Below are 24,919 nucleotides of genomic sequence, written 5' to 3'. Positions count from 1 at the left end.
TTGACTCAATCGCAGTGGCAATAAGAGGTAGCGGGTAACTGTACCTCACAGTTATCTGATTAAGACCTCGATAGTCAATACACGGGTGCAGACCTCCCTCCTTCTTCACAAAAAAGAAACTCGAGGAGGCGGGGGAAGTGGAGGACCGAATGTACCCCTGACGCAGGGATTCGGAGACATATGTTTCCATAGCCACCGTCTCTGCCTGTGACAGAGGATACACATGACTCCTGGGAAGTGCAGCGTCTACCAGGAGATTTATCGTACAATCCCCCCATCGATGGGGTGGTAATTGAGTCGCCTTCTTTTTGGAGAAGGCGAGAGCCAAATCGTCATATTCTGGGGGAATGCGCACGGTGGAGACCTGGTCTGGACTTTCCACCGTAGTAGCACCTACGGAAACCCCTAAACACCTCCCCGAGCCCTCTCGCGTTCACCCCGTGAGAGCCCTCCGTAGCCATGAAGCAGTGGGGTCATGACAAGCTAACCAGGGTAGGCCTAGCACCACGGGAAATCCAGGAGAGTCAATGAGAAAGAGACTCTCTCCGTGTGACCCCCCTGCGTCACCATGCCCAGAGGAGCGGTGGCCTCCCTAATCAACCCTGACCCTAATGGTTGACTATCTAAGGCGTGAACTGGGAAGGGCGTAGCCACAGGAACAATGGGGATCCCTAAACTATGGGCAAATGATCTGTCAATAAAATTCCCAGCCGCGCCTGAATCGACGAGCGCCTTATGCTGGGAATGCGGGGAAAACTCAGTAAAAGTGACGAACAAAAACATGTGTGCAACAGAGGGTTCTGGGTGAGAATGGTGCCTTCTCACCTGGGGTGATGCCAGAGTGCCCTGCCTACTGCCTCGACCCCCAGAGGAACCAAGCCGGCACCGACCGGCAGTGTGACCTCTGCAGCCACAGATGGTGCCCGAGACGGAACCTCCTCCGGTCTCCCTGAGCGCAGCACCTCCCAAATCCATGGGCATCGGAGCGGTGGTGCTGGGGGATGGAACCAACAGACCCAGATCTGGACGTCCGCGGGTAGCCAGCAGGTTATCCAGCCGAATGGACAGGTCCACCAGCTGGTCGAAGGTAAGGGTGGTGTCCTTGCAGGCCAACTCTCGACGGTCGTCTTCGCGTAAACTGCAGCGATAGTGGTCGATCAGGGCCCTGTCGTTCCATCCCGCTCCGGAGGCCAGGGTCCGAAAGTCCAAAGCGAACTCCTGTGCGCTCCTCGTCCCCTGCCGCAGGTGGAAAAGACGTTCACCCGCCACTCTGCCCTCGGGCAGGTGGTCGAAGACTGCCCGGAAACGGGTGAACTCCTCAAAGTGGTCCAGCACCGCATCTCCTTCCACCCACACGGCGTTGGCCCACTCCAGGGCTTTCACCGAGAGGCATGAAATGAGGGCGGACACCCTCTCGCAGCCTGAAGGAGCCGGGTGGACGGTTGCCAGGTATAAATCCAACTGCAGCAGGAAACCCTGGCAGCGGGCAGCCGTCCCACCGTACTCCCCGGGGAGGGGGAGGCGAATCCCACTGGAACCGGGTGCAGAAGGAGTGAGTAGTGGAGGCCCCTGTTGTGCTGGGGGAGGTGCTGGAGGACCTCCCTGTCTCTCCCAGCGGTCCATGGTGTGGACAACGCGGTCCAGGGCGGCGCCGAGATGGTGGATCATCGCCTCTTGCTCCAGGACGCGCTCCTTGGCCCCTATACCAGGGGCACCTGCTCCTGCTGACTCCATATGGTTGGTGTGGAATTCTGTAAGGGGTGCGTAACTGGTGGCAGGGAAGTCAGACGCAGGAGAGCAGAACTGGGTAATAGCCGGAGCAGTTTAATTGTAAAACCAACGGCACAACGAAATAAACAAACATGGGTACAAAACCCGACGCGCACCAGTAACATGTGCACAAGCACTTACAATAAACAATTCCACACAAAGACATGGGGGGGAATAGAGGGTTAAATACACAACAATAAATGAGGGAAATTGAAACCAGGTGTGTAGGAAAACAAGACAAAACAAATGGAAAATTAAAAATGGATCGCCGATGGCTAGAAGACCGGTGGCGCTGACCGCCGAACACTGCCCGCACAAGGAGAGGAAACGACTTCGGTGGAAGTCGTGACAAGACCTCTCTGTTTACATCACATACACTATCAAGCATTTCACACATATTATTTAGATACTGACTGTTAGCACTTGGTGGCCGAAAATGCTTTAGATGTGTCAGGTAAATCTGCAACCACAACACTTCAATAATACTTGACATACGTGAACTCAGTCTGTGTGCTGCGCTTGCCTAGCTTTATTTAGCATGTGAAAACTCCTTTCACTGGTATTGGCTCGTTTGATGAGTATACATATAGCTTTTTATCAGTCAGTGATAAACGACACCTGATTTCTGTGGCTTTCAGCTTTTCCCATGTGCTCTCATCTACCATGTTAGTTGTGGCCCAAGAATCAATTAACATTAATAAATTGTCCCCTCCCACTGAGAACGTGATCCTATCTGAGTTACAGTTCTCAAGCACAGATGCATAGTCTCTGTTTTGTTCCTCTGAATCAACACATTTCACAATCTGTTTCGAGTTATCTTTGGTCTTGCACATTTTTGCAAAAGTATCCTTTCCGTTACATTTCTTGCAGGTCTGCCCGCATTCATGAATAAGCAGGGTCCTTTGCAAAATGATCATGTCCACAAAGGTAGCAAACTTTCTCTGATTTGTATTTTCCATCTACATTCTGTCTCTGTCCCGTTTGTGATATTCCCTTCCTTTTTTAATTTTTTTAATTTTTTTATCCCATTTTCTCCCCAATTTTCGTGGTATCCAATCACTAGTAATTACTACCTTGTCTCATCGCTACAACTCCCGTACGGGCTCGGGAGAGACGAAGGTCGAAAGCCATGCGTCCTCCGAAGCACAACCCAACCAGCCGTACTGCTTCTTAACACAGCGCGCCTCCAACCCGGAAGCCAGCCGCACCAATGTGTCGGAGGAAACACCGTGTACCTGGCCCCCTTGGTTGGCGCGCAATGCGCCCGGCCCGCCACAGGAGTCGCTGGAGCGCGATGAGACAAGGATATCCCTACCGGCCAAACCCTCCCTACCCCGGACGACGCTATGCCAATTGTGCATCGCCCCACGGACCTCCCGGTCGCGGCCGGCTGCGACAGAGCCTGGGCGCTAACCCAGAGACTCTGGTGGCGCAGTTAGCACTGCGATGCAGTGCCCTAGACCACTGCGCCACCCGGGAGATATTTCCCTTCCTTGTTGTAAGCATGATCTCATCATCCTTCGCATCTGTACTCACATGCATGGTGGACATTTGCACTTCAGTTCTTTCACATTGTGGCTCGAGTAACCGCGCTAATGTTAGCCTAGGGCCCTCCTCCAATAGCTTTTGCCGCAAATATTCTGTATAACACTTGCTCAGTATGGCACCTCTAATCTGATTGTCCTTATCTCCAGCAAAGTCACAGTCCTTAGCTGCTTGTCTAAGATGAGTAACAAATTGCTGAACTGTCCCACCAGTTTTCTGTGTCAGTCTCGCGAATGCCGTGTTCACTTGTGGCACAATGGAAAGGGGGATGCCTAGTCAGTTGTACAACTGAATGCATTCAACCGAAATGTGTCTTCCACATTTAATCCAACCCCTTTGAATCAGAGAGGTGCAGGGGACTGCCTTAATCGACATCCACATCATCGGTGCCCAGAGAGCAGTTATTGTTGGGGGTTAACTACCTTGCTCAAGAGCAGAACGTCAGCGTAGCAGGTTCACTGTAGCAGTCAAACTTTGGCGCGGTGCTTTCCATCTTGTCGACCCTTTAACTCACTTTTCAGATTTAATTATCGTTTTCAAACATTATCCTCGTCGCCATTGTTCAATCATATACTTACAACTTGTGCTAAGTTAGGATATTATACTGAATTGAATCAACTGGATTCGAGGTAAACTTCAACATGTCTTTACTCCATGACCGTCTTGTAACAAGAACCCAGCATTATTTTCTGACGTGGTGGCGTCATATCAGTGTGTCACATCGATGCACGATAAAGCCCTTTATCAAGTGGCAACTTGCTGATCTGTTTGATAGTGATCACTCTAGTCTGCCACTGTTGTGGGCAAATGAGAATTGAGACAATGTGCACTTGCTTCCCAACTGCCACTTGTCAACCCATTCATGAGCATAAAAAACCCTGCCAGACGGACGCACACTACGGTAATAGTTGAACAACAAAATTACACTGACGCACTTTGTCACTCGCCAGTGACTTGATAAGCTGATTCATCTAACGTGGCCTGCCTGCTCAATGTGCCTGCTACAGGTAACTGCCAAAATAAAGGAAACACTTGTGTAAATGGGGGATCTGGCAGCTCTGTTATGGTATGGGGTGCATTTTCCTGGTTTAAGGCCACTCAACCCCTTAGAGGGCAAGGTAAACGCCAATAAATACACAGCCATTCTGAGTGACACTTTCAACATATGGTGAAGCATTTCTATCCTGATAGGAGTGGTCTCTTCCCAGCCTGTTCTCATAGACTCGACATAACATAGTAAATGTAAATCCAAGACACTCAAATTAGTATGATATGTTACGTTTGGTATAGTTACATAAGACAGATGGTTATTTAAGAAAAAAACAAAAGCCACTGATAAACAGTGTGTAGCTTGTGCTCTATTTACGATAATTTGACAGCTTGCTAATGATAAGTTGTAGACACGTTCTCAGAAATCAGTTCAGAGCGCAGTAGCAGCTGACTCGATACTTTCTGTAGTGCACTACTAGTTTTCATAAAGTTTTTTTTAACTTGAGAAATACTGCACCTTAGATAGATGTAAAATTGCACAACTAAGACCACCTTGGCAAAAACGTCTAAATTAATTACAGATTTCTTGATTTATCTTATATTAATTCTGACTATTTTGAGGGCGAAATGTTGCTACCGTTACTCAATAGAGACAAACAACAGTAACTGCCAGGGTACATTATAGCGAACATAACACACCCACATTGAACCACATGATGCAAATCATTTTTTTTTCTTAATGAGCAGCAGAAAAACACATGCGGAATAGGTGAGTTCAGCCCCCCTTTAAAAAAGTACTGATCAAGACAAATCAAATTTAAGAAGCAAAAATGATCTTGAAGGTTGACACATTTTGCGGCCATCGCAGAATCAATATCACAACTACCAAGGAGGAGAGTGAGGGAGGAACACAACACAGCTCACAGCCTTGACTCACAGCATTAACTCACCATCATCCATAATGACAAGGAGGGGAGCTAGCAGGTCACACATGCCCTGCACATAGCCAATCTCCAGGTGCTGCCAGATATAGCTGCGAAGAGAAGTCAGCATCATGTACTGTGTAGTGTGACTCATTCATTCTTCCAATTTTCCATTTATTAATTGCGCTCCACACATAACATAATGAGTCCTAGATTACTTACAAACCTTTCTACAAAAGTGGAGTAGAGAATCATGAATGGCATTGTTTTTATTTTACCTGCACATGATGTTGCGCAGTTTCTCCAGGTTGGCAGGGGTAAAGTACCAGTAGTTTCTGTCACACCGTTGGACATCCTTCTCAATGCGATGCAGGTTGATCGTGTACATGTCCAAAAGCTCTTGCTACAACAAAGGTGCAAAACCACCACACAAATGTTAAAGAATAACCAAACACCTAAATACATCTCGATTATTCCAAACTTTTATTCAAAAAAATGAAATGCCAAGTGCCTACAGAGTAGGTGGTTCCGATGGATGGCACTGGAGAGATTTTCAGCTCTCCTCCCAAGGTCAGGAATTCAAATTTAGGGAAGAGGCTCTCCATCTCAGGCTCCTCAGACATGATGGACTCTGTGCCCTCAGGGCTGGGCTTGCACTTCTCATTCTCCTCCAAACGGAGCTCCAGATGGTGAACTGAGCCCTCAGAGAGAGCAGCCCCGATCCCGGAGCTTTCACACAGGAACTTCCTGTCCCACGGTAGGGCCATGGAGAATTTAGCTGAGGAAATCTCCTCCATCTCAATGCCAGAAGGGGACTCGTCAGATTCTGTGGTGGCCAGAGCCTCTTCGAGCTTGGTGGTGCTATCCATTGCTCTTCCCACCCTGGTCTCTGCAACAGGGCTTTTATTCTTCTTTGACTCTGGCAGCTTGGCCTCAGATAGTATGGTCTTCTCCTCTCTTTTTCCCACTTCCTCTGATTCTTTTATCTCCTCCACTTTTGCCTCTGCAACCTCTTCTGGTGACACTGTCTTATACACCTTTGTTTCAACTACCTCTTCAGATTTAAAAGTCTGATTGGCTTCTACTTCCTTCTCAGTTTCTGTCTTTTCTACATTTGTTGCGTTGGCTTCCTTTACTTCCGTTGTTTCAGCACTCTTTGTTTCTCCAGACCCTGTGTCTGAAGTTCTTTCATCATCCATTTCTGATGCTGTGTCTTCCATTGCTTCTGCAGTCACCGTTGATATCAATGTATTCTCCCCCTTTGGCTCTCTATGGTTTGCTTGGGATGTCTTATTCTCTTCTGGATCTACAGACTCTGGTTCTGGTCCTTTGTTCTCCTTTGTTTCTCCTGTCTCCCCAGGTTCCATTGACTGCATCTCCTCTGTGTGTACTTGCATGGTTGGCTCTCCATCCAACATTTTCATCACTTCTGCATCAGGCTCTTTAGCCTCCCTTGTTTTGGACTCCACTGTTTCTTTTACAGCATCCACTTCTGCTTCTGGTAACTTGCTGTCTTCCTTTTCAGAGGTCCTTACCTCATCTTTCTCATTAGATAGAGTCATGGAAGTCTTCCCTTCTATTTTCAGGCTCTCTAGCTCAGCTGGGTCTGCTGCCCTGTCCTCCGCTGTCTCTGGATTTTTTCCCATTTTTACCTCTGGATCTTCTGTCTTGATGTCCTCAGTATCTTGGGCCACTTCAGTCACACTCTCTTCCTTCTCTTTTTCCTCCTTATCTGGCAAGTCCTTGGCCTGGAGGTCCTTCTCATCCTGCAGGGCCAGGGGTTGGAAATTTGGGTCATCTGCTTCCAACACTTCCTGATGGGCTTTGACTGGGATCTGTTGGCCTGGGGCCAGCTGTGGAGGAGTACTGATGGTGGTTTTGGGGTTGGTGTCAGGCACAGTGCTGTCCTCTGTGCTCAGAGAGTGGTCCGACATGCACGAGGTGACAGAGAAGTTGCGAGAGGAGGGATGCCCCGAGTCTGGGGAGCTGGCCACGTTGGGCAGGCCTCCTCCATTGGGGATCTTGGGAACCGGCTTGGCCTCCTCGCTCTTGGGCTCTGTCTCGATCTGTTCCACTTCCTCCACAGACTCAAACACCTGAAAGAACAAGCCAAAGGGAAGCAGGCTAATCCAAGGGAAGGGATGGGAGGATGTGAAGAACTAGCAGGAGAAAGAGTGTGGGGTTGAGGAATATTGGTTCAAAAAAGCTAAAGACTGTAAAAGACTAAGGTAATTCCATAGTTTTGGAACAATAGGAATCGCACAGTTGTAATATGAAAGGTGTTATTGGTATGAATATTAAGAAAACTGTCATGGAACTATTTTTAGCTTTCGGAGGTGATCTTCGATTTTGAACTTGAAGCCAAAATACAACATATTTCCACTAGAATAGTGACTGGTGGACCAAAATAAAGTTGTACACCATGGGTAAGCTCAGGATATTGTTCTATAGTTCTCTTTTCAGTCCTGTGAGACTAAGTAGCCTTTGTGTATACAAGTGAGTGTATATTCAACTCTGTGTGTGTTATTATTCTTATTGTTCATCAATTATAAATAATTCATTACTGTTAATTATGTGTAGAGGGGCATAGAATTACATATGGAATGCATTTAACATTTTATGTATTTAAGAGGATCTCTGTCTAAATGGGTACCTGGGTACTGCTGTCAGAGTCACTCTGCAAGCGAGCCAGGCTCTGTCTGTCTGAGCAGCAGCTCTGGGAGGACTGGCATGAGTAGTACCAGAGAACAGGCAGGGGAGAAAACAGGTCAATAAAACCCTGGAACAACACTATCCATACAAAACACTCATGTGGACAAGTCATTCTGTAGGCCTGTATGTAATGATATGTAACTGTTGTAAAGGCAGTGTATTATTGGTGCTTCAAATGAACATTACACAATATGCTTTGTAGTTTCATATTATTAAGGCGATGGAGAGCTAACATGTTGGTCAAGACAACATGTTGGTCTCCCAGGTATCCTGTGTGGCACAAGACTATGTACAGACCCTGTGTTGTTGTTTTTGTCGCACTGATTTGCTTTATCTTGGCCAGGTCGCAGTTGTAAATGAGAAATTGTTCTCAACTGGCCTACCTGGTTAAATAAAGGTGAAATAAAATTTAAATAACATTTAAAAATGTGTGCGCATGGGCAGGCGGGCGTGTGTGTGTGTGTCACCTCATTGCTGACGCTGGAGTCACGGTGCATCATCCTCTGCACAGTGCTTGGATTATCCACACTGGCTGAGATGGACGAACATTTAGCCAGTGCCGCAGCATGCTGCTCCTTCTCCCGCTGCCGCACAATGGCCTCGCAGCCCAGCCACTCGCTCATGGTCTGCTCGTAGCACGCCCGCACCTGCTCATCCACCTGCACAGTGTCACAGGGCAAGGGTCAGGGTTCGGAGATCAAGGGGTTTGGTGGTGACCTCCGATGGCAAGGGTGACACCAACCTCTTTCCTGTCAGCCTCAGACATGCCAAACTGATAGTGGCCCAGGAGGAAGGGCCACACCTCCTTACGCAGTGAAGGGTCAACACCACCAAAGTAGACCAGGCGCAACAGCTCCTGCTCCTTATAGGCCTGGAGAGGAGGGAGAGAGAGCAGGGAAGGAGAACAGGGAGAGATAACAGGGAGAGAGAGCACGGAAGGAGAACAGGGAGAGAGAGCAGGGAAGGAGAACAGGGAGAGAGAGCAGGGAAGGAGAACAGGGAGAGAGAACAGGGAGGGAGAGCAGGGAAGGAGAACAGGGAGGGAGAGCAGGGAAGGAGAACAGGGAAGGAGAACAGGGAGGGAGAGCAGGGAAGGAGAACAGGGAGGGAGAGCAGGGAAGGAGAACAGGGAAGGAGAACAGGGAGGGAGAGCAGGGAAGGAGAACAGGGATGGAAAACAGGGAGGGAAAACAGGGAGGGAGAGCAGGGAATGAGAGCAGGGGAGGAGGAGAGGGGAGGATGTAGGGACAGCAGGGAAGTAGAGCAGGAAGGGAGAGCAGGGAAGGAGAGCCGGGAGGGAGAACAAGGAGGGAGAACAGGGAAGGAGAGCAAGGAGGGAGAGGCCTCAGTCATTGAGCCACAACACACACAGATATAGAAAGCCCTACGTACAGACCCAGTTCAAATACCAGTAGCAGTTGTTTTCTTTCAGTTACTAGTTTTGAGCATTTCATTGAGTCTGGCGTACCAAAGATCTGGACATACTGTACAGTGCACACACGATGATGTACCCACACATGAATACACTAATGTTACCATAGACACTGGCACATAAAAACATTCACATGAACATATGCCTTGTTATTAAAAGTTAATTTGAGCCAATCAGTTGTGTTGTGACAAGGTAGGGGTGGTATACAGAAGATAGCCCTACTTGGTTAAAGCTCAACTAAGCAAAGAGAAACGACAGTCCATCGTTACTTTAAGACATGAAGGTCAGTCAATGCGGAACATTTCAAGAACTTTGAACGTTTCTTCAAGTACAGTCGCAAAAGCCATCAAGCGCTATGATGAAACTGGCTCTCATGAGGACCGCCACAGGAAAGGAAGATGCAGAGTTACCTCTGCTGCAGAGAATAACACGGAACCCAAACCGGCTACGTGCATGCGCCATCATGCGCTATCGTGCATAAATTTATTTTGCCCCCCCCCACACCAAACGCGATCACGACACGCAGGTTAAAATATCAAAACAAACTCTGAACCAATTACATTAATTTGGGGACAGGTCAAAAAGCATTAAACATGTATGGCAATTTAGCTAGTTAGCTTGCACTTGCTAGCTAACGTTAATTTGTCCTATTTAGCTAGCTTGCTGTTGCTAGCTAATTTGTTCTCGGATATAAACATTGAGTTGTTATTTAACCTGAAATGCACAAGGACCTCTACTCCGACAATTAATCCACACTCTCCAGAGGGTAGTGAGGTCTGCACAACGCATCACCGGGGTCAAACTACCTGCCCTCTAGGACACCTACACCACCCGATGTCACAGGAAGGCCATAAAGATCATCAAGGACAACAACCACCCAAGCCACTGCCTGTACATCCCGCTATCATCCAGAAGGCGAGGTCAGTACAGGTGCATCAAAGCTGGGACAGAGACTGAAAAACAGCTTCTATCTCAAGGCCATCAGACTGTTAAACAGCCACCACTAACATTTAGTGGCCTCTGCCAACATACTGACTCAACTCCAGCCACTTTAATAATGGGAATTGATGGAAATTATGTAAAAATGTACCACTAGCCACTTTAAACAATGCCACTTAATATAATGTTTACATACCCTACATTACTCATCTCATGTGTATATGTATATACTGTACTCTATATCATCTACTGCATCTTGCCATCTTTATGTAATACATGTATCACTAGCCACTTTAAACAATGCCACTTAATATAATGTTTACATACCCTACATTACTCATCTCATGTGTATATGTATATACTGTACTCTATATCATCTACTGCATCTTGCCATCTTTATGTAATACATGTATCACTAGCCACTTTAAACAATGCCACTTAATATAATGTTTACATACCCTACATTACTCATCTCATATGTATATGTATATACTGTACTCTATATCATCTACTGCATCTTGCCATCTTTATGTAATACATGTATCACTAGCCACTTTAAACTATGCCACTTTATGTTTACATACACTACATTACTAATCTCATATGTATATACTGTACTCTATACCATCTACTGCATCTTGCCTATGCCGTTCTGTACCATCACTCATTCACATATCTTTATGTACATATTCTTTATCCCGTTACACTTGTGTGTATAAGGTAGTAGTTGTGGAATTGTTAGGTTAGATTACTTGTTGGTTATTACTGGATTGTCGGAACTAGAAGCACAAGCATTTTGCTACACTCGCATTAACATCTGTTAACCATGTGTATGTGACAAATAAAATTTGATTTGATTTGACATAAAACGGCCAACCGAATCGTTTCTAGTCATCTCTCCTCCTTCCAGGCTTTTTCATCTTTGAATTTATATGGTGATCCATCTAAACTTTCATTGTATTACCACGACAACCGGCAACAAAGTTCGTCTTTCAATCACCCACGTGGGTATAACCAATGAGGAGATGGCACGTGGGTACCTGCTTCTATAAACCAATGAGGAGATGGGAGAGGCAGGACTTGCAGCGCGATCTGCGTCAGAAATAGGAATGACTTCTATATTAGCTCTTGGCGAGCAGTGTGGGTGCAATAATTGAAAAACATGGATTTCTACATTTATTTTCCGACGCTTGCGCAAGCGACGTGTCCGGTCTGGTCAGCATGTAAGTTCATTAGAGTTAACTGCACCTTAGCTTGCAGCCCAAATAAATCCTTCACAGAGTTTAAGTAACAGACACATCTCAACATCAACTGTTCAGAGGAGACTGTGTGAATCGGGCCTTCATGGTCAAATTGCTGCAAAGAAACCACTACTAAAGGACACCAATAAGAAGAAGAGACTTGCTTGGGCCAAGAAACACGAGCAATGGACATTAGACCAGTGGAAATATGTCCTTTGGTCGGATGAGTCCAAATGAGAGATTTTTGGTTCCAACCGCCATTTCTTTGTGAGACGCAGAGTAGGTGAACAGATTATGTCCGCATGTGTGGTTCCCAGCGTGAGTATGGAGGAAGAGGTGTGATGCTGTGGGGGTGCTTTGCTGGTGACACTGTGATTTATTTAGAATTCAAGGCACACTTAACCAGCATAGCTAACACAGCATTCTGCAGCGATACTCCATCCCATCTGGTTTGCGCTTAGTGGGACTATCATTTGTTTTTCAACATACCAATGCCCCAAAACACACCTCCTGTCACGAACGTCTTCTTTAGAGAGAGTGGACCAAAATACATCTTCTCTTTATTTTGAAGAAGAACAAACGAAAAAACAAAACGACGAACGTGAAGCTATAAATGACTAAGTGCAAACATGCAACATAGACTAGACATAGACAACTACCCACAAAAGCCTACTGCCTATGGCTGCCTTAAATATGGCTCCCAATCAGAGACAATGAATGACAGCTGTCTCTGATTGAGACCCAATCCAGGCAGCCATAGACATAACTAGACAACCTCACTCTTCTCTACCCCATACACATACAACACAAATAGACTAAACAAAACACACAAAGACAACCCACCCCAAATCACGCCCTGACCAACTAAATAAATAAAAGGAAAAGGAACAATAGGTCAGGAACGTGACATAACCCCCCCCTTAAGGTGCGAACTCCGGGGCGCACCAGCATAAAGTCTAGGGGAGGGTCTGGGTGGGCGTATGTCCACGGTGGCGGCTCTGGCGCTGGTCGTGGTCCCCACCCCACCATAGTCACTACCCGCTTTAGTAGCCTCCTCCAACTGGCCACCCTCCAAATAAACCCCACTGGATTAAGGGGCAGCACCGGACTGAGGGGCAGCACCGGACTGAGGGGCAGCACCGGACTGAGGGGCAGCACCGGACTGAGGGGCAGCACCGGACTGAGGGGCAGCACCAGGATAAGGGGCAGCACCAGGATAAGGGGCAGCACCAGGATAAGGGGCAGCACCAGGATAAGGGGCAGCACCAGGATAAGGGGCAGCACCAGGATAAGGGGCAGCACCAGGATAAGGGGCAGCACCAGGATGAGGGGCAACACCAGAATGACTGGCGGATCCTGGCTGGCTGGCTCTGGCGGATCCTGGCTGGCTGGCGGATCCTGGCTGGCTGGCTCTGGCGGATCCTGCTGGCTGGCTCTGGCGGATCCTGGCTGGCTGGCTCTGGCGGATCCTGGCTGGATGATGGCTTAATGCTGGATGACGGCTCTGGCTGGTCATGGCTGGATGACGGCTCTGGCTGGTCATGGCTGGATGACGGCTCTGGCTGGTCATGGCTGGATGACGGCTCTGGCTGGTCATGGCTCGCTGACGGCTCTGGCTGATCCTGGCTCGCTGACGGCTCTGGCTGATCCTGGCTCGCTGACGGCTCTGGCTGATCCTGTCTGGCGGAAGGCTCTGGCTGCTCCTGTCTGGCGGAAGGCTCTGGCTGCTCCTGTCTGGCGGAAGGCTTTGGCTGCTCCTGTCTGGCGAAAGGCTTTGGCTGCTCCTGTCTGGCGGAAGGCTCTAGCGGCTCCTGTCTGGCGGACGGCTCTGTAGGCTCATGGCAGACGGGCGGCTTTGCAGGCTCATGGCAGACGGGCGGCTTTGAAGGCTCAATACAGACGGGCAGTTCATGCGGCACTTGGCAGACGGACAGTTCAGACGGCGTTGGGCAGACAGACAGTTCAGGCGCCGTTGGGCAGACGGGCAGTTCAGGCGCCGCTGGGCAGACGGCAGACTCTGGCCGGCTGAGACGCACTGTAGGCCTGGTGCGTGGTACCGGAACTGGAGGTACCGGGCTAAGGACACGCACCTTCAGGCTAGTGCGGGGAACAACAACAGGGCACACTGGACTCTCAAGGCGTACTATAGGCCTGGTGCGTGGTACCGGCACTGGTGTTACCGGGCTGAGGGCACGCACATCAGGGCGAGTACGGGAGAAGAAACAGTGCGTACAGGACTCTGGAGATGCACAGGAGGCTTAGTGCGTGGTGCCGGGACTGGAGGCACTGGTGGTACTGGACTGGAGACACGCACCACAGGGCTAGTGCGTGGAGGGGGAACAGGGCTCTGGAGACGCACTGGAAGCCTGGTGCGTGGTGTAGGTACTGGTCTGGAGCGGGGAGGTGGCGCCGGAAATACCGGACCGTGCAGGTGTACTGGCTCCCTTGAGCACTGAGCCTGCCCAACCTTATCTGGTTGTATGCTCCCCGTCGCCCGACCAGTGCGGGGAGGTGGAATAACCCACACCGGGCTATGTAGGCGAACCGGGGACACCATGCGTAAGGCTGGTGCCATGTACTTGGCTCAATGCTCAATCTGGCCCGGCCGATACGAGGAGCTGGTATGTACCGCACCGGGCTGTGCACACGTACAGGAGACACCATGCGCTCTACTGCGTAACACGGTGTCTGCCCGTACTCTCGCTCTCCACGGTAAGTACAGGGAGTGGGCGCAGGTTTCCTACCTGACTTCGCCACTCTCCCTCTAAGCCCCCCCCAAGAAATTTTTGGGGTTTACTCACAGGCTTCCTTGCTAGTCGCGTACCCTCATAACTCCGGTTCCTCTCTCCGGTTGCCTCTGCTCTCCTAATCGCCTCCAGCTGTTCCCATGGGAGGCGATCTCTTCTAGCTCGGATCTCCTCCCATGTGTAGCAACCCTTGCCGTCCAATACATCCTCCCATGTCCACGAGTCCTGGTTACTTTGCCGCTGTTGTTGGTTCCGCTCATGCTGCTTGATCCATGGTTGGTGGGTAGTTCTGTCACGAACGTCTTCTTTAGAGAGAGTGGACCAAGGCGCAGCGTGTGCAAAATACATCTTCTCTTTATTTTGAAGAAGAACAAACGAAAAAACAAAACGACGAACGTGAAGCTATAAATGACTAAGTGCAAACATGCAACATAGACTAGACATAGACAACTACCCACAAAAGCCTACTGCCTATGGCTGCCTTAAATATGGCTCCCAATCAGAGACAATGAATGACAGCTGTCTCTGATTGAGACCCAATCCAGGCAGCCATAGACATAACTAGACAACCTCACTCTTCTCTACCCCATACACATACAACACCCATAGACTAAACAAAACACACAAAGACAACCCACCCCAACTCACGCCCTGACCAACTAAATAAATAAAAGGAAAAGGAACAATAGGTCAGGAACGTGACATAACCCCCCCCTTAAGGTGCGAACTCCGGGGCGCACCAGCATAAAGTCTAGGGGAGGGTCTGGGTGGGCGTATGTCCACGGTGGCGGCTCTGGCGCTGGTCGTGGTCCCCACCCCACCATAGTCACTACCCGCTTTAGTAGCCTCCTCCAAATGGCCACCCTCCAAATAAACCCCACTGGATTAAGGGGCAGCACCGGACTGAGGGGCAGCACCGGACTGAGGGGCAGCACCGGACTGAGGGGCAGCACCGGACTGAGGGGCAGCACCGGACTGAGGGGCAGCACCGGACTGAGGGGCAGCACCAGGATAAGGGGCAGCACCAGGATAAGGGGCAGCACCAGGATAAGGGGCAGCACCAGGATGAGGGGCAGCACCAGGATAAGGGGCAGCACCAGGATAAGGGGCAGCACCAGGATAAGGGGCAGCACCAGGATAAGGGGCAGCACCAGGATGAGGGGCAACACCAGAATGACTGGCGGATCCTGGCTGGCTGGCTCTGGCGGATCCTGGCTGGCTGGCGGATCCTGGCTGGCTGGCTCTGGCGGATCCTGCTGGCTGGCTCTGGCGGATCCTGGCTGGCTGGCTCTGGCGGATCCTGGCTGGATGATGGCTTAATGCTGGATGACGGCTCTGGCTGGTCATGGCTGGATGACGGCTCTGGCTGGTCATGGCTGGATGACGGCTCTGGCTGGTCATGGCTCGCTGACGGCTCTGGCTGATCCTGGCTCGCTGACGGCTCTGGCTGATCCTGGCTCGCTGACGGCTCTGGCTGATCCTGGCTCGCTGACGGCTCTGGCTGATCCTGGCTCGCTGACGGCTCTGGCTGATCCTGTCTGGCGGAAGGCTCTGGCTGCTCCTGTCTGGCGGAAGGCTCTGGCTGCTCCTGTCTGGCGGAAGGCTTTGGCTGCTCCTGTCTGGCGGAAGGCTTTGGCTGCTCCTGTCTGGCGGAAGGCTCTAGCGGCTCCTGTCTGGCGGACGGCTCTGTAGGCTCATGGCAGACGGGCGGCTTTGCAGGCTCATGGCAGACGGGCGGCTTTGAAGGCTCAATACAGACGGGCAGTTCATGCGGCACTTGGCAGACGGACAGTTCAGACGGCGTTGGGCAGACAGACAGTTCAGGCGCCGTTGGGCAGACGGGCAGTTCAGGCGCCGCTGGGCAGACGGCATACTCTGGCCGGCTGAGACGCACTGTAGGCCTGCTGCTTGATCCATGGTTGGTGGGTAGTTCTGTCACGAACGTCTTCTTTAGAGAGAGTGGACCAAGGCGCAGCGTGTGCAAAATACATCTTCTCTTTATTTTGAAGAAGAACAAATGAAAAAACAAAACGACGAACGTGAAGCTATAAATGACTAAGTGCAAACATGCAACATAGACTAGACATAGACAACTACCCACAAAAGCCTACTGCCTATGGCTGCCTTAAATATGGCTCCCAATCAGAGACAATGAATGACAGCTGTCTCTGATTGAGACCCAATCCAGGCAGCCATAGACATAACTAGACAACCTCACTCTTCTCTACCCCATACACATACAACACCCATAGGCTAAACAAAACACACAAAGACAAGCCACCCCAACTCACGCCTTGACCAACTAAATAAATAAAAGGAAAAGGAACAATAGGTCAGGAACGTGACACCTCCAGGCTGTGTAAGGGCTATTTGACCAAGAAGGAGAGTGATGGAGTGCTGCATCAGATGACCTGGTCTTCACAATCACCCGACCTCAACCCAATTGAGATGGTTTGGGATGAGTTAGACCGTAGAGTGAAGGAAAATCAGCCAACAAGTGCACAGCATATGTGGGAACTCCTTCAACACCGTTGGAAAAGCATTCCTCATGAAGCTGGTTGAGAGAATGCCAAGATTGTGCAAAGCTGTCATCAAGGCAAATGGTTGCTACTTTTAAGAATCTAAAATGTAAAATATATTTTGATTTGTTTAACACTTTTTCGGTTACTACATGATTCCATATGTGTTATTTCATAGTTGTGATGTCTTCACTATTATTCTACAATGTAGAAAATAGCAAAAATAAAGAAAAACCCTTGAATGAGTAGGTGTGTCCAAACTGTTGACTGGTACTGTACGTGTATAAAAAACAAAAGAGGAAGCCAGTGGCTTATTAAATTCTTCACCAGTATCCCCTCAGTAGCCCTAAAAATTGCCAAAGACTCCAGCCACCGTTCTCTCTGCTACCGCACGGCAAGCGGTACCGGAGCGCCAAGTCTAGGTCCCAAAGGCTTAACAGCATCTGCCCCCAAGCCATAAGACTGCTGAACAGTTAATCAAATGGCTACCCGGACTATTTGCATTGACCCCTTTTTTATGCTATTGCTACTCACTGTTTATTATCTATGCATAGTCACTTTATCCCTACCTACATGTACATATTACCTCTATTACCTCAACTAACCTGTACCCAGCACATTGACTTGGTACCGGTACCCCCTGTATATAGCCTCATTATTGTTATTCTTATTTTATTGTTGCTCTTTTATTTTTTTACTTTAGTTTATTTAGTCCATTTTTTCTTAACTTCATTTTTCTTAAAACTGCATTGTTGGTGTAAGTAATCATTTCACGGTAAGGTCTACACCTGTTGTATTCGGCGCACCTGTTGTATACTATTTGATTTGATTTGATCAATCAACGTGCAGAATGGTTGTGTACCACTGGATGCCAGTGGGGGCCCTAATCCCCTGTTGAATAATGAATAATACTTAACTAAAATTGTGAAAAAAATGACAAGATTGACTACATCCAGTATAACTCTACAAACACAGATTGGACACACGTGGATGAACTTGAGACGAAGTCAACTGAATCCCTCCCATTGGTTGATTATTCAACAAAATCCCTCCAATGAAAATGTATGTATGTATGCTGTTGATACGCTGACAGGCAGGGCATTAGTTACGCTTGCATATGGCTGGTTGTGTGACTAAGAATGTGTGAGCAATGTGATGACTAACGGATGAATACAGATGAGTGTGTTTGTGTGCATGTGTACGTGCGTGCGTATGTGTGTGTGTGCGCATCTCGTCGCCAGGGGGTTTGAGCTATCTGGTACTGCACAGTGTGTGTGTGTGTGTGTGTGTGTGTGTGTGTGTGTGTGTGTGTGTGTGTGTGTGTGTGTGTGTGTGTGTGTGTGTGTGTGTGTGTGTGTAAAAAATGTAAAAAATGTATGCACTCTACTGTAAGTCGCTCTGGATAAGAGCGTCTGCTAAATGACTAAAAATGTAAAATGTAAAAAATGTGTGTGTGTGATGACTAAGTGACAACCTTAGCGACACTGCTAATGATGTGACGGTGATGCTGCTTACGGTGCAGTCCTGAAGGAACCTCTGCCACACCTCAGCAGTGAGGCCCCCTAAGGCATCGCCGGGCGCGTCGGGCGTCACGATAGTGTGGTTGACCAGTGCCGAGAGGTGTGTACGTACGGTGGACAGGTGACGACAATAAGCCAGCCCTGGAATACAAAAACACAACCGCTATCAAATTCCGAAATTTTATGTGATACAGTATCTAAATAAGACGATCACACATCCGACATTTAATTAATAGTTGGATGCTAGACTAATTGATGAGCTGCTTTAAATTAAAATCTGTTGCAAAACGTTGCAAGTCATCTAGGGGGACAGAAGATACAAGATTTGTGTTCACAATTACATACAGCCATAGAAAGCCCGGGAGATGATCTGATACTTCATTTGGTCACACAGCAGCTTCAAAGGGGCTCTGCAAAGGGAAACAGCACACAAGTCAAAGTGTTCTCCATACTGGCTCCACCTCGTCTTAAACATGTCCAAGACTTTCCTTTTGATCCCAAACAGTCTCTATTCTCCACAAGAACATTTTAAAGTAACTGTCCAGCGTTACCAATTATTTATGAAATATTACCTCAAATGAACTACAATATGGATTAAATAGATATCCTTCTCCATTCACTGTTCATAAGGACATCAAAACCGTAATTGCGTAATAAAACAGTACATTTCAAACGATGAGATAAATGCATGCACTACAGCACAGGTGTCAAACTCATTCCACGGGGGGCCGAGTGTCTGCGGGTTTTCGCTCCTCCCTTATACTTGATTGATGAATTAACATCACTAATTAGTTAGGAACTCCCCACACCTGGTTGTCTAGGGCTTTATTGAAAGGAAAAACCAAAAACCTGCAGACACTAGGCCCTCCGTGGAATGAGTTTGACACCCCTGCACTACAGTATCAACATGTAATAAACCTGGGTTCAAATATGATTTGAAATCATATAAAATACTGTATATGTGCTTGATTAAGGGTGCCTATTGCTATGGAACCAATAGAAAAGTCCAAAAAGTGCATACCCCGCCCACCTGGCACTCCAGGCAGGTTAAAGAAAAATACCAAAGTATTTGAAAGATTTGAAGTAGTATTTGAACCAGGGTCTGGGGATCTTGTATCCTTCTCAGGCCAGTGGGATCGGTAAAGTCCAGGGATGATATCTGGGTAACCAGCAGTGTGTGTCTCTGTCTCTGACCTTTCATGGTTGCACCCATTGGGAGGCCCTCCGTCTGAGAAGCTGCACTGGGTACAGGACGAGCAGGAGGATTTCCTGGTTGTGGGCTGCCAGATGTTGGCCTCCTGGTCCATCAGCTCTGGGGCCACTGCACCACAGAACACACACACACACCAGTCAAAAGTTTGAACACACCTAATTATTCATGAATTTTTCTTTATTTGGACTATTTTCTACATTGTAGAATAATAGTGAAGACAACACAACTATGAAATAACACATATGGAATCATGTAGTAACCAAAAAAAGTGTTAAACAAATCAAATATATTTGATATTTGATATTTTTGAAAGTAGCCATCCTTTGCCTTGATGACAGCTTTGCACACGCTTGGCATTCTCTCAACCAGCTTCACGAGGTAGTCACCTGGAATGCATTTCAATTAACAGGTGTGCCTTGGAAAGAAATTCCACAAAATAACTTTTAACATCTCAAGCTCTATGATGAAACTGGCTCTCATGAGGAGCGCCACAGGAAAGGAAGACCCAGAGTTACCTCTGCTGCAGAGGATAAGTTCATTAGAGTTAACTGCACCTCAGATTGCAGCCCAAATAAATGCTTCACAGAGTTTAAGTAACAGACACATCTCAACATCAACTGTTCAGAGGAGACTGCGTGAATCAGGCCTTCATGTTCGAATTGCTGCAAAGAAACCACTACTAAAGGACACCAAGGAGTCCAAATGAGAGATTTTTGGTTCCAACCGCCGTGTCTTTGTCAGACGCAGAGTAGGTGAACGGATGATCTCCACCTGTGGTTCCCGTCCGTGAAGCATAGAAGAGGAGGTGTGATGGTGTGGGGGTGCTTTTCTGGTGACACTGTCAGTGATTAATTTACAATTCAAGGTATACATTTGTTTTCAACAGGACAATGACCCAACACACCTCCAGGCTGTTGGAAATGCATTCCAGGTGAAGCTGGTTGAGAGAATGCCAAGAGTATGCAAATCTGTCATCAAGGCAAAGGGTGGTTACTTTGAAGAATCTCAAATATGAAATATATTTTGATTTGTTTCAAACTACAGACACCCTGGTTGGAATACAGGCTGTATCACAACCGGCCGTGATTGGGGGTCCCACAGGGCGGTGCACAATTGTCTCAGTGTCGTCAGTCTTTGGCCGGTGTAGGCCGTCATTGTAAATAAGAATTTGTCTTCACTGACTTGCCTGGCTAAACAAAGGTTACATTTGTTATTTAGGATTTTTATCAAATAAAGATCCTACATCGGTATATGTATTTGACCCTGGTCTGAAACTCTGTGCTATACTGTAACTGCACAGGTTCAAACTCCCAGCCAGAATAACATTGTTCAGTCATGATTTGGACACCTCTGGAGACGATTCTCAAGACACGATCACAGCTGAATTAGACAAATTGGGCAAGATCTGTAACTTGATTTGAGGAAGTGTTAACTTCTCTGGGATAGGTGGCAGTATTTTCACATCCGGATGAAAAGCGTGTCCAAAGTAAACTGCCTGCTACTCAGGCCCAGAAGCTAAGATATGCATATTATTAGTAGATTTGGATAGAAAACACTCTGAAGTGTCTAAAACGGTTTGAATCATGTCTGTGAGTATAACATAACTTATTTGGCAGGCGAAACCCAGAGGACAAACCATTCAGATTTGTTTTTTTGAGGTCACTCTCTTTTCAATGAATCTTCATTGGAAATCCATATTTCTAAGGGACCTTCTTGCAGTTCCTATCACTTCCACTGGATGTCAACAGTCTTTAGAAATTGATTGATGTTTTTCCTTTGAGAAATGAAGAAGTAGCACTGTTCAGAATGAGGGTAGAGAGAAGTGTACTCTTTGTTAGAGGCGCATGACCTGAAAGCTCGCTACACTTTGTTTTCCTCCGGTATTGAACACAGATCATCCCGTCTTAAATTTGATTGATTATTTACGTAAAAAAATACCTAAAGTTGTTTTAGGAAAATAGTTTGAAATGTTTGGACAAAGCTTACAGGTAACTTATGAGATATTTTGTAGTCACGTTGCGCGAGTTTGAACCGGTGCTTTTCTGGATCAAACGTGCCAAATAAATGGACATTTTGGATATATATAGACAGAATTAATCGAACAATGTGATGTTTATGGTTCATATTGGAGTGCCAACAGAAGAAGCTCGTCAAAGGTAAGGCATGAATTATATCTTTATTTTTGCGTTTTGTGTCGCGCCTGGAGGGTTGAAATATGATTGTCTGTGTTTGTTTGCTGGGGTGCTATCCTCAGATAATAGCGTTGTTTGCTTTTGCCGTAAAGCCTTTTTGAAATCTGACACGTTGGCTGGATTCACAACAAGTGTAGCTTTAATTTGGTGTATTGCATGTGTGATTTCATGAAAGTTACATTTTTATAGTAATTTATTTGAATTTGGCGCTCTACATTTTCACTGGATGTTGGTCGCTAGCGTCCCACATATCCCAGAGAGGTTAATAGCTGCCATAGAGGTGGCGTTAGAGAGCAAATCAAGCACATCAGCAATGACATTTGGGGAATCAAGGCATTTCAATCTGTGGAGGGTGAACAACGGTCTGTTGGCATGGTAATGAGGACATTCTTATTGGTCTTCATGTTTCTATATTCTCTTTATGGGCACATACTAACTCAAGTTCTCAGGCATATCTTCCATTGACATCAAGGCATGATTAATACAAAATGTTTATGTTAAGTGTGTGCATCTGAAGTTAGAATTCGTCCCTAAGCATGACAATTTGCTTGCTCAACATTAGCTTTTTCTACTACTGTAAACTACTGTGTACTTCGACATAACGCTGTGTTTTTTTTCTATTGGAAGGCCCATGGCCAGTCAGTCGTCCACCTATTATCCAAGAGGGACTGAGGTTAAGGGAAGAGGACAGAGAGCGCTTGATTAGGGGACTCATTTGTAAGCTTTGCAGGAAGGAGACAGAGGGCGAGGCAGTGATTGAAGCAAAGCAAGTGGACGTACAGACTGAAGGAGGAGCTGAGGTGTGGTAACGTTACAGCTGTTCCCTGTGGTGGGCGATGGGGGGTCTCCGGGACAACTGAAGGAGCGCTTAGGGACCACAAGGTTCCCTTTGGTTGGGGACTGTCCTCTCAGGTGGAGGGAGAAGGAGCGGGACAGGAGAGGAGCCCCCGGGGGAAGACGGGGAGGTTGGGTTATAGTCACTGGAATGGACAATGAGGACATCACTCCGTGGCCACCTGAAGTGATCACACGAATGGAGGAGGGGTTGAGGTCACTTACCAAACTCTGATTGGCTGTTGGGGAACAGGATGCGGAAGACATAGTCCGTGGCCTCGTCCTCCTCCTTATCAGACACGGAGTCGGAGGATCCCTGTGAACACCTGTTTCTCAGTTTAGGGAACACTTTCCCCTGTAGTCAGAAATTAGGGGAATGTTAGATACAGTAAATTCCCCAAAAATATGACAAACTGTCAAAATTTAAAATGATTAACAGCATTCTTTGTTAATTAAGATTTTGATAGCACAGGGTCTTTAAATAGTCTAGATTTGTAAAACATCCACACTTTCACCAAACTGAAGGACTGCCTATTTAAGCAATACTTAATAAGGTCTGGCTTAAAGCAGCCTTGTGTGGGGGGGTTTCATTATTTATTCTGCCCAGTAGACATGATATAGGCTTTAAGCAGTCTAACACATGTACTAACACATGTACCTGGGCTAAAATAACTCAAGATGTCTTTAAAAAAAATAATCAAATGAAATAGGAATGACCTTTCCCCTCTGGGACCAGAGCGGAGGGTCGAGCTGGCCGTGGGGCAGGAGGCCGTTCTCCAGGCAGGAGAGGAACTGGAGCAAGTGCCCCCCTCTGGGGAAGCGCAGTGGGGGTCTCTGGATGCCGTCCTGGCTCACCAGCACCACCGTGCCCCCGGTGTCCACTGCAGAGAATAATTTATATATTTTATGGACCTTTTAAATATCCAAAAATGATATGAACAACTCTGTAAATGAACCAGAACTAGCTGTCGTTGATAGCAGTAGCAAGTAGTTGAGCTCCATACAAGATGTGCCGATTACAATCCAGACATTACAATGAGCCTGTCCTCCCAAAGTCTCTCTCCACTAGCCTCCATTGGTAGACCTACCCTGCTGATGACAGTGCAAATAAACAATCTCCTCCAGACGTATGGTCATAGCGTAGTCCCAGTACACACTGAAAGAGATGGAATCAAAGCCGGGGTTATTGAGACATCACTCACCTTGTCACACTGAGTTGAACAACAAAGATCGCCATAGGGACATGTGTGTTGTTGATCTCTCTTGGTGTGTGCAGAACTCTGAATACAGTCTGTGTTACTGAATGTAGAAATTATTAAAGTTGGGGTTCAGTATTTTGCATAAGTAGGTAGAGTGTTTGCTGCTCTCAAAAGTGCTCTTTGATAAAAGCTTAAGTGATACACAGCAAACAATACAACGGGCTAAGAACCAAAGTCACTAAAATGATATGACTAGTTACTTTGAAGTATGCTTGAACATGTCCCCCTGCTGCCCCTACAAACAACCCTCATCATATTCCCCTCTCCAGAGTTGACCTCTGGACACAGAGCCCTCCTGAGTAACACTCAGACAGACACGCTGCATGATTTAGTCACACTGAACCGCTGCACCAACTGTAGACATCAACTTAAACACACAGGTGGTGTATGGTGTTCCTACAAACAGTCATCCCCTTGTTGTGCCATCTGGATGTACATAAGTGAGAGATATGATCATTAGTGAATTGCTCTCCACACCTGTGCTCATAGTCCAGGTCTCCCACAGAGCCGTTCATCAGCTGATTGGGCGTCCACTTCAGCGTCATGATGTGAGCGGTCTGGTGGAGAGACAGGTATCCTGGAATAGCCTCCATGTCATCCCTCTGTAATGCCAAGAAGGATAATAGTTTGAGGATCTGTTTTCTAAAGTGAACTATGAAGAAATTCTATACCAATTACCCCACCGAAGACATTATTTGAAAAAGTATACTCATCATAACAGACTTTATATGGGGAAATAAAACTCATAGACTAAAAAGGAGCGTTTTACATCTTCCTAAGTCAGGGGGTGGTTTTAACCTTCCAGACTTGGAATTGTATCAAGTTGTCACTTGCGACATATAGTTAAATGCACTTAAGTAGAACATTGGGTACATAATTAAGATGTGCATGCTAATCCCCAGGATCTTTTTGCATGTATATTTTCTACGGATAAAGCTAAGAAAGTCATAGTTAAGAACGCTGTAACAATATGGAAGAACATTAAATCTATTCTACATAGTTAAGAACACTATAACAATATGGAAGAACATTAAATCTATTCTACATAGTTAAGAACACTATAACAATATGGAAGAGCATTAA

General features: G+C 47.2%; 1 protein-coding gene and 1 long non-coding RNA gene across 5 annotated transcripts in view; one reads left to right on the top strand and one right to left on the bottom strand.

Moving 5' to 3' along the window:
• Nucleotides 1-24,919, bottom strand: part of LOC129853198 (small G protein signaling modulator 1-like) — a 98,182-nt gene that overhangs the window by 18,870 nt on the left and 54,393 nt on the right. For 3 of the 4 annotated variants that reach the window (XM_055918953.1, XM_055918954.1, XM_055918956.1), the window contains 13 exons: nucleotides 24,314-24,438; nucleotides 23,666-23,733; nucleotides 23,295-23,458; nucleotides 22,803-22,932; nucleotides 19,533-19,659; nucleotides 18,684-18,748; nucleotides 18,334-18,479; nucleotides 8,683-8,811; nucleotides 8,408-8,599; nucleotides 7,882-7,953; nucleotides 5,744-7,324; nucleotides 5,507-5,631; nucleotides 5,256-5,338 (listed from right to left, as the gene is read on the bottom strand). In XM_055918953.1, the coding sequence (XP_055774928.1) occupies nucleotides 5,256-5,338; nucleotides 5,507-5,631; nucleotides 5,744-7,324; nucleotides 7,882-7,953; nucleotides 8,408-8,599; nucleotides 8,683-8,811; nucleotides 18,334-18,479; nucleotides 18,684-18,748; nucleotides 19,533-19,659; nucleotides 22,803-22,932; nucleotides 23,295-23,458; nucleotides 23,666-23,733; nucleotides 24,314-24,438 (3,007 nt within the window). Of the gene's footprint in view, nucleotides 1-5,255; nucleotides 5,339-5,506; nucleotides 5,632-5,743; nucleotides 7,325-7,881; nucleotides 7,954-8,407; nucleotides 8,600-8,682; nucleotides 8,812-18,333; nucleotides 18,480-18,683; nucleotides 18,749-19,532; nucleotides 19,660-22,558; nucleotides 22,724-22,802; nucleotides 22,933-23,294; nucleotides 23,459-23,665; nucleotides 23,734-24,313; nucleotides 24,439-24,919 lie in introns of all 4 variants that reach the window. The other variant, XM_055918957.1, reaches the window with a different exon arrangement.
• Nucleotides 1-24,919, top strand: part of LOC129853199 (uncharacterized) — a 65,594-nt gene that overhangs the window by 15,583 nt on the left and 25,092 nt on the right. The gene's annotated exons all lie outside the window — the stretch shown is intronic.

This window comes from Salvelinus fontinalis, chromosome 4, assembly GCF_029448725.1.
Source record: "Salvelinus fontinalis isolate EN_2023a chromosome 4, ASM2944872v1, whole genome shotgun sequence".
In the NCBI taxonomy this organism is placed as follows: domain Eukaryota; kingdom Metazoa; phylum Chordata; class Actinopteri; order Salmoniformes; family Salmonidae; genus Salvelinus; species Salvelinus fontinalis.
The sequence above is the reverse complement of the archived record's forward strand: the minus strand, read 5'-3'. Positions and strand labels throughout refer to the sequence as shown.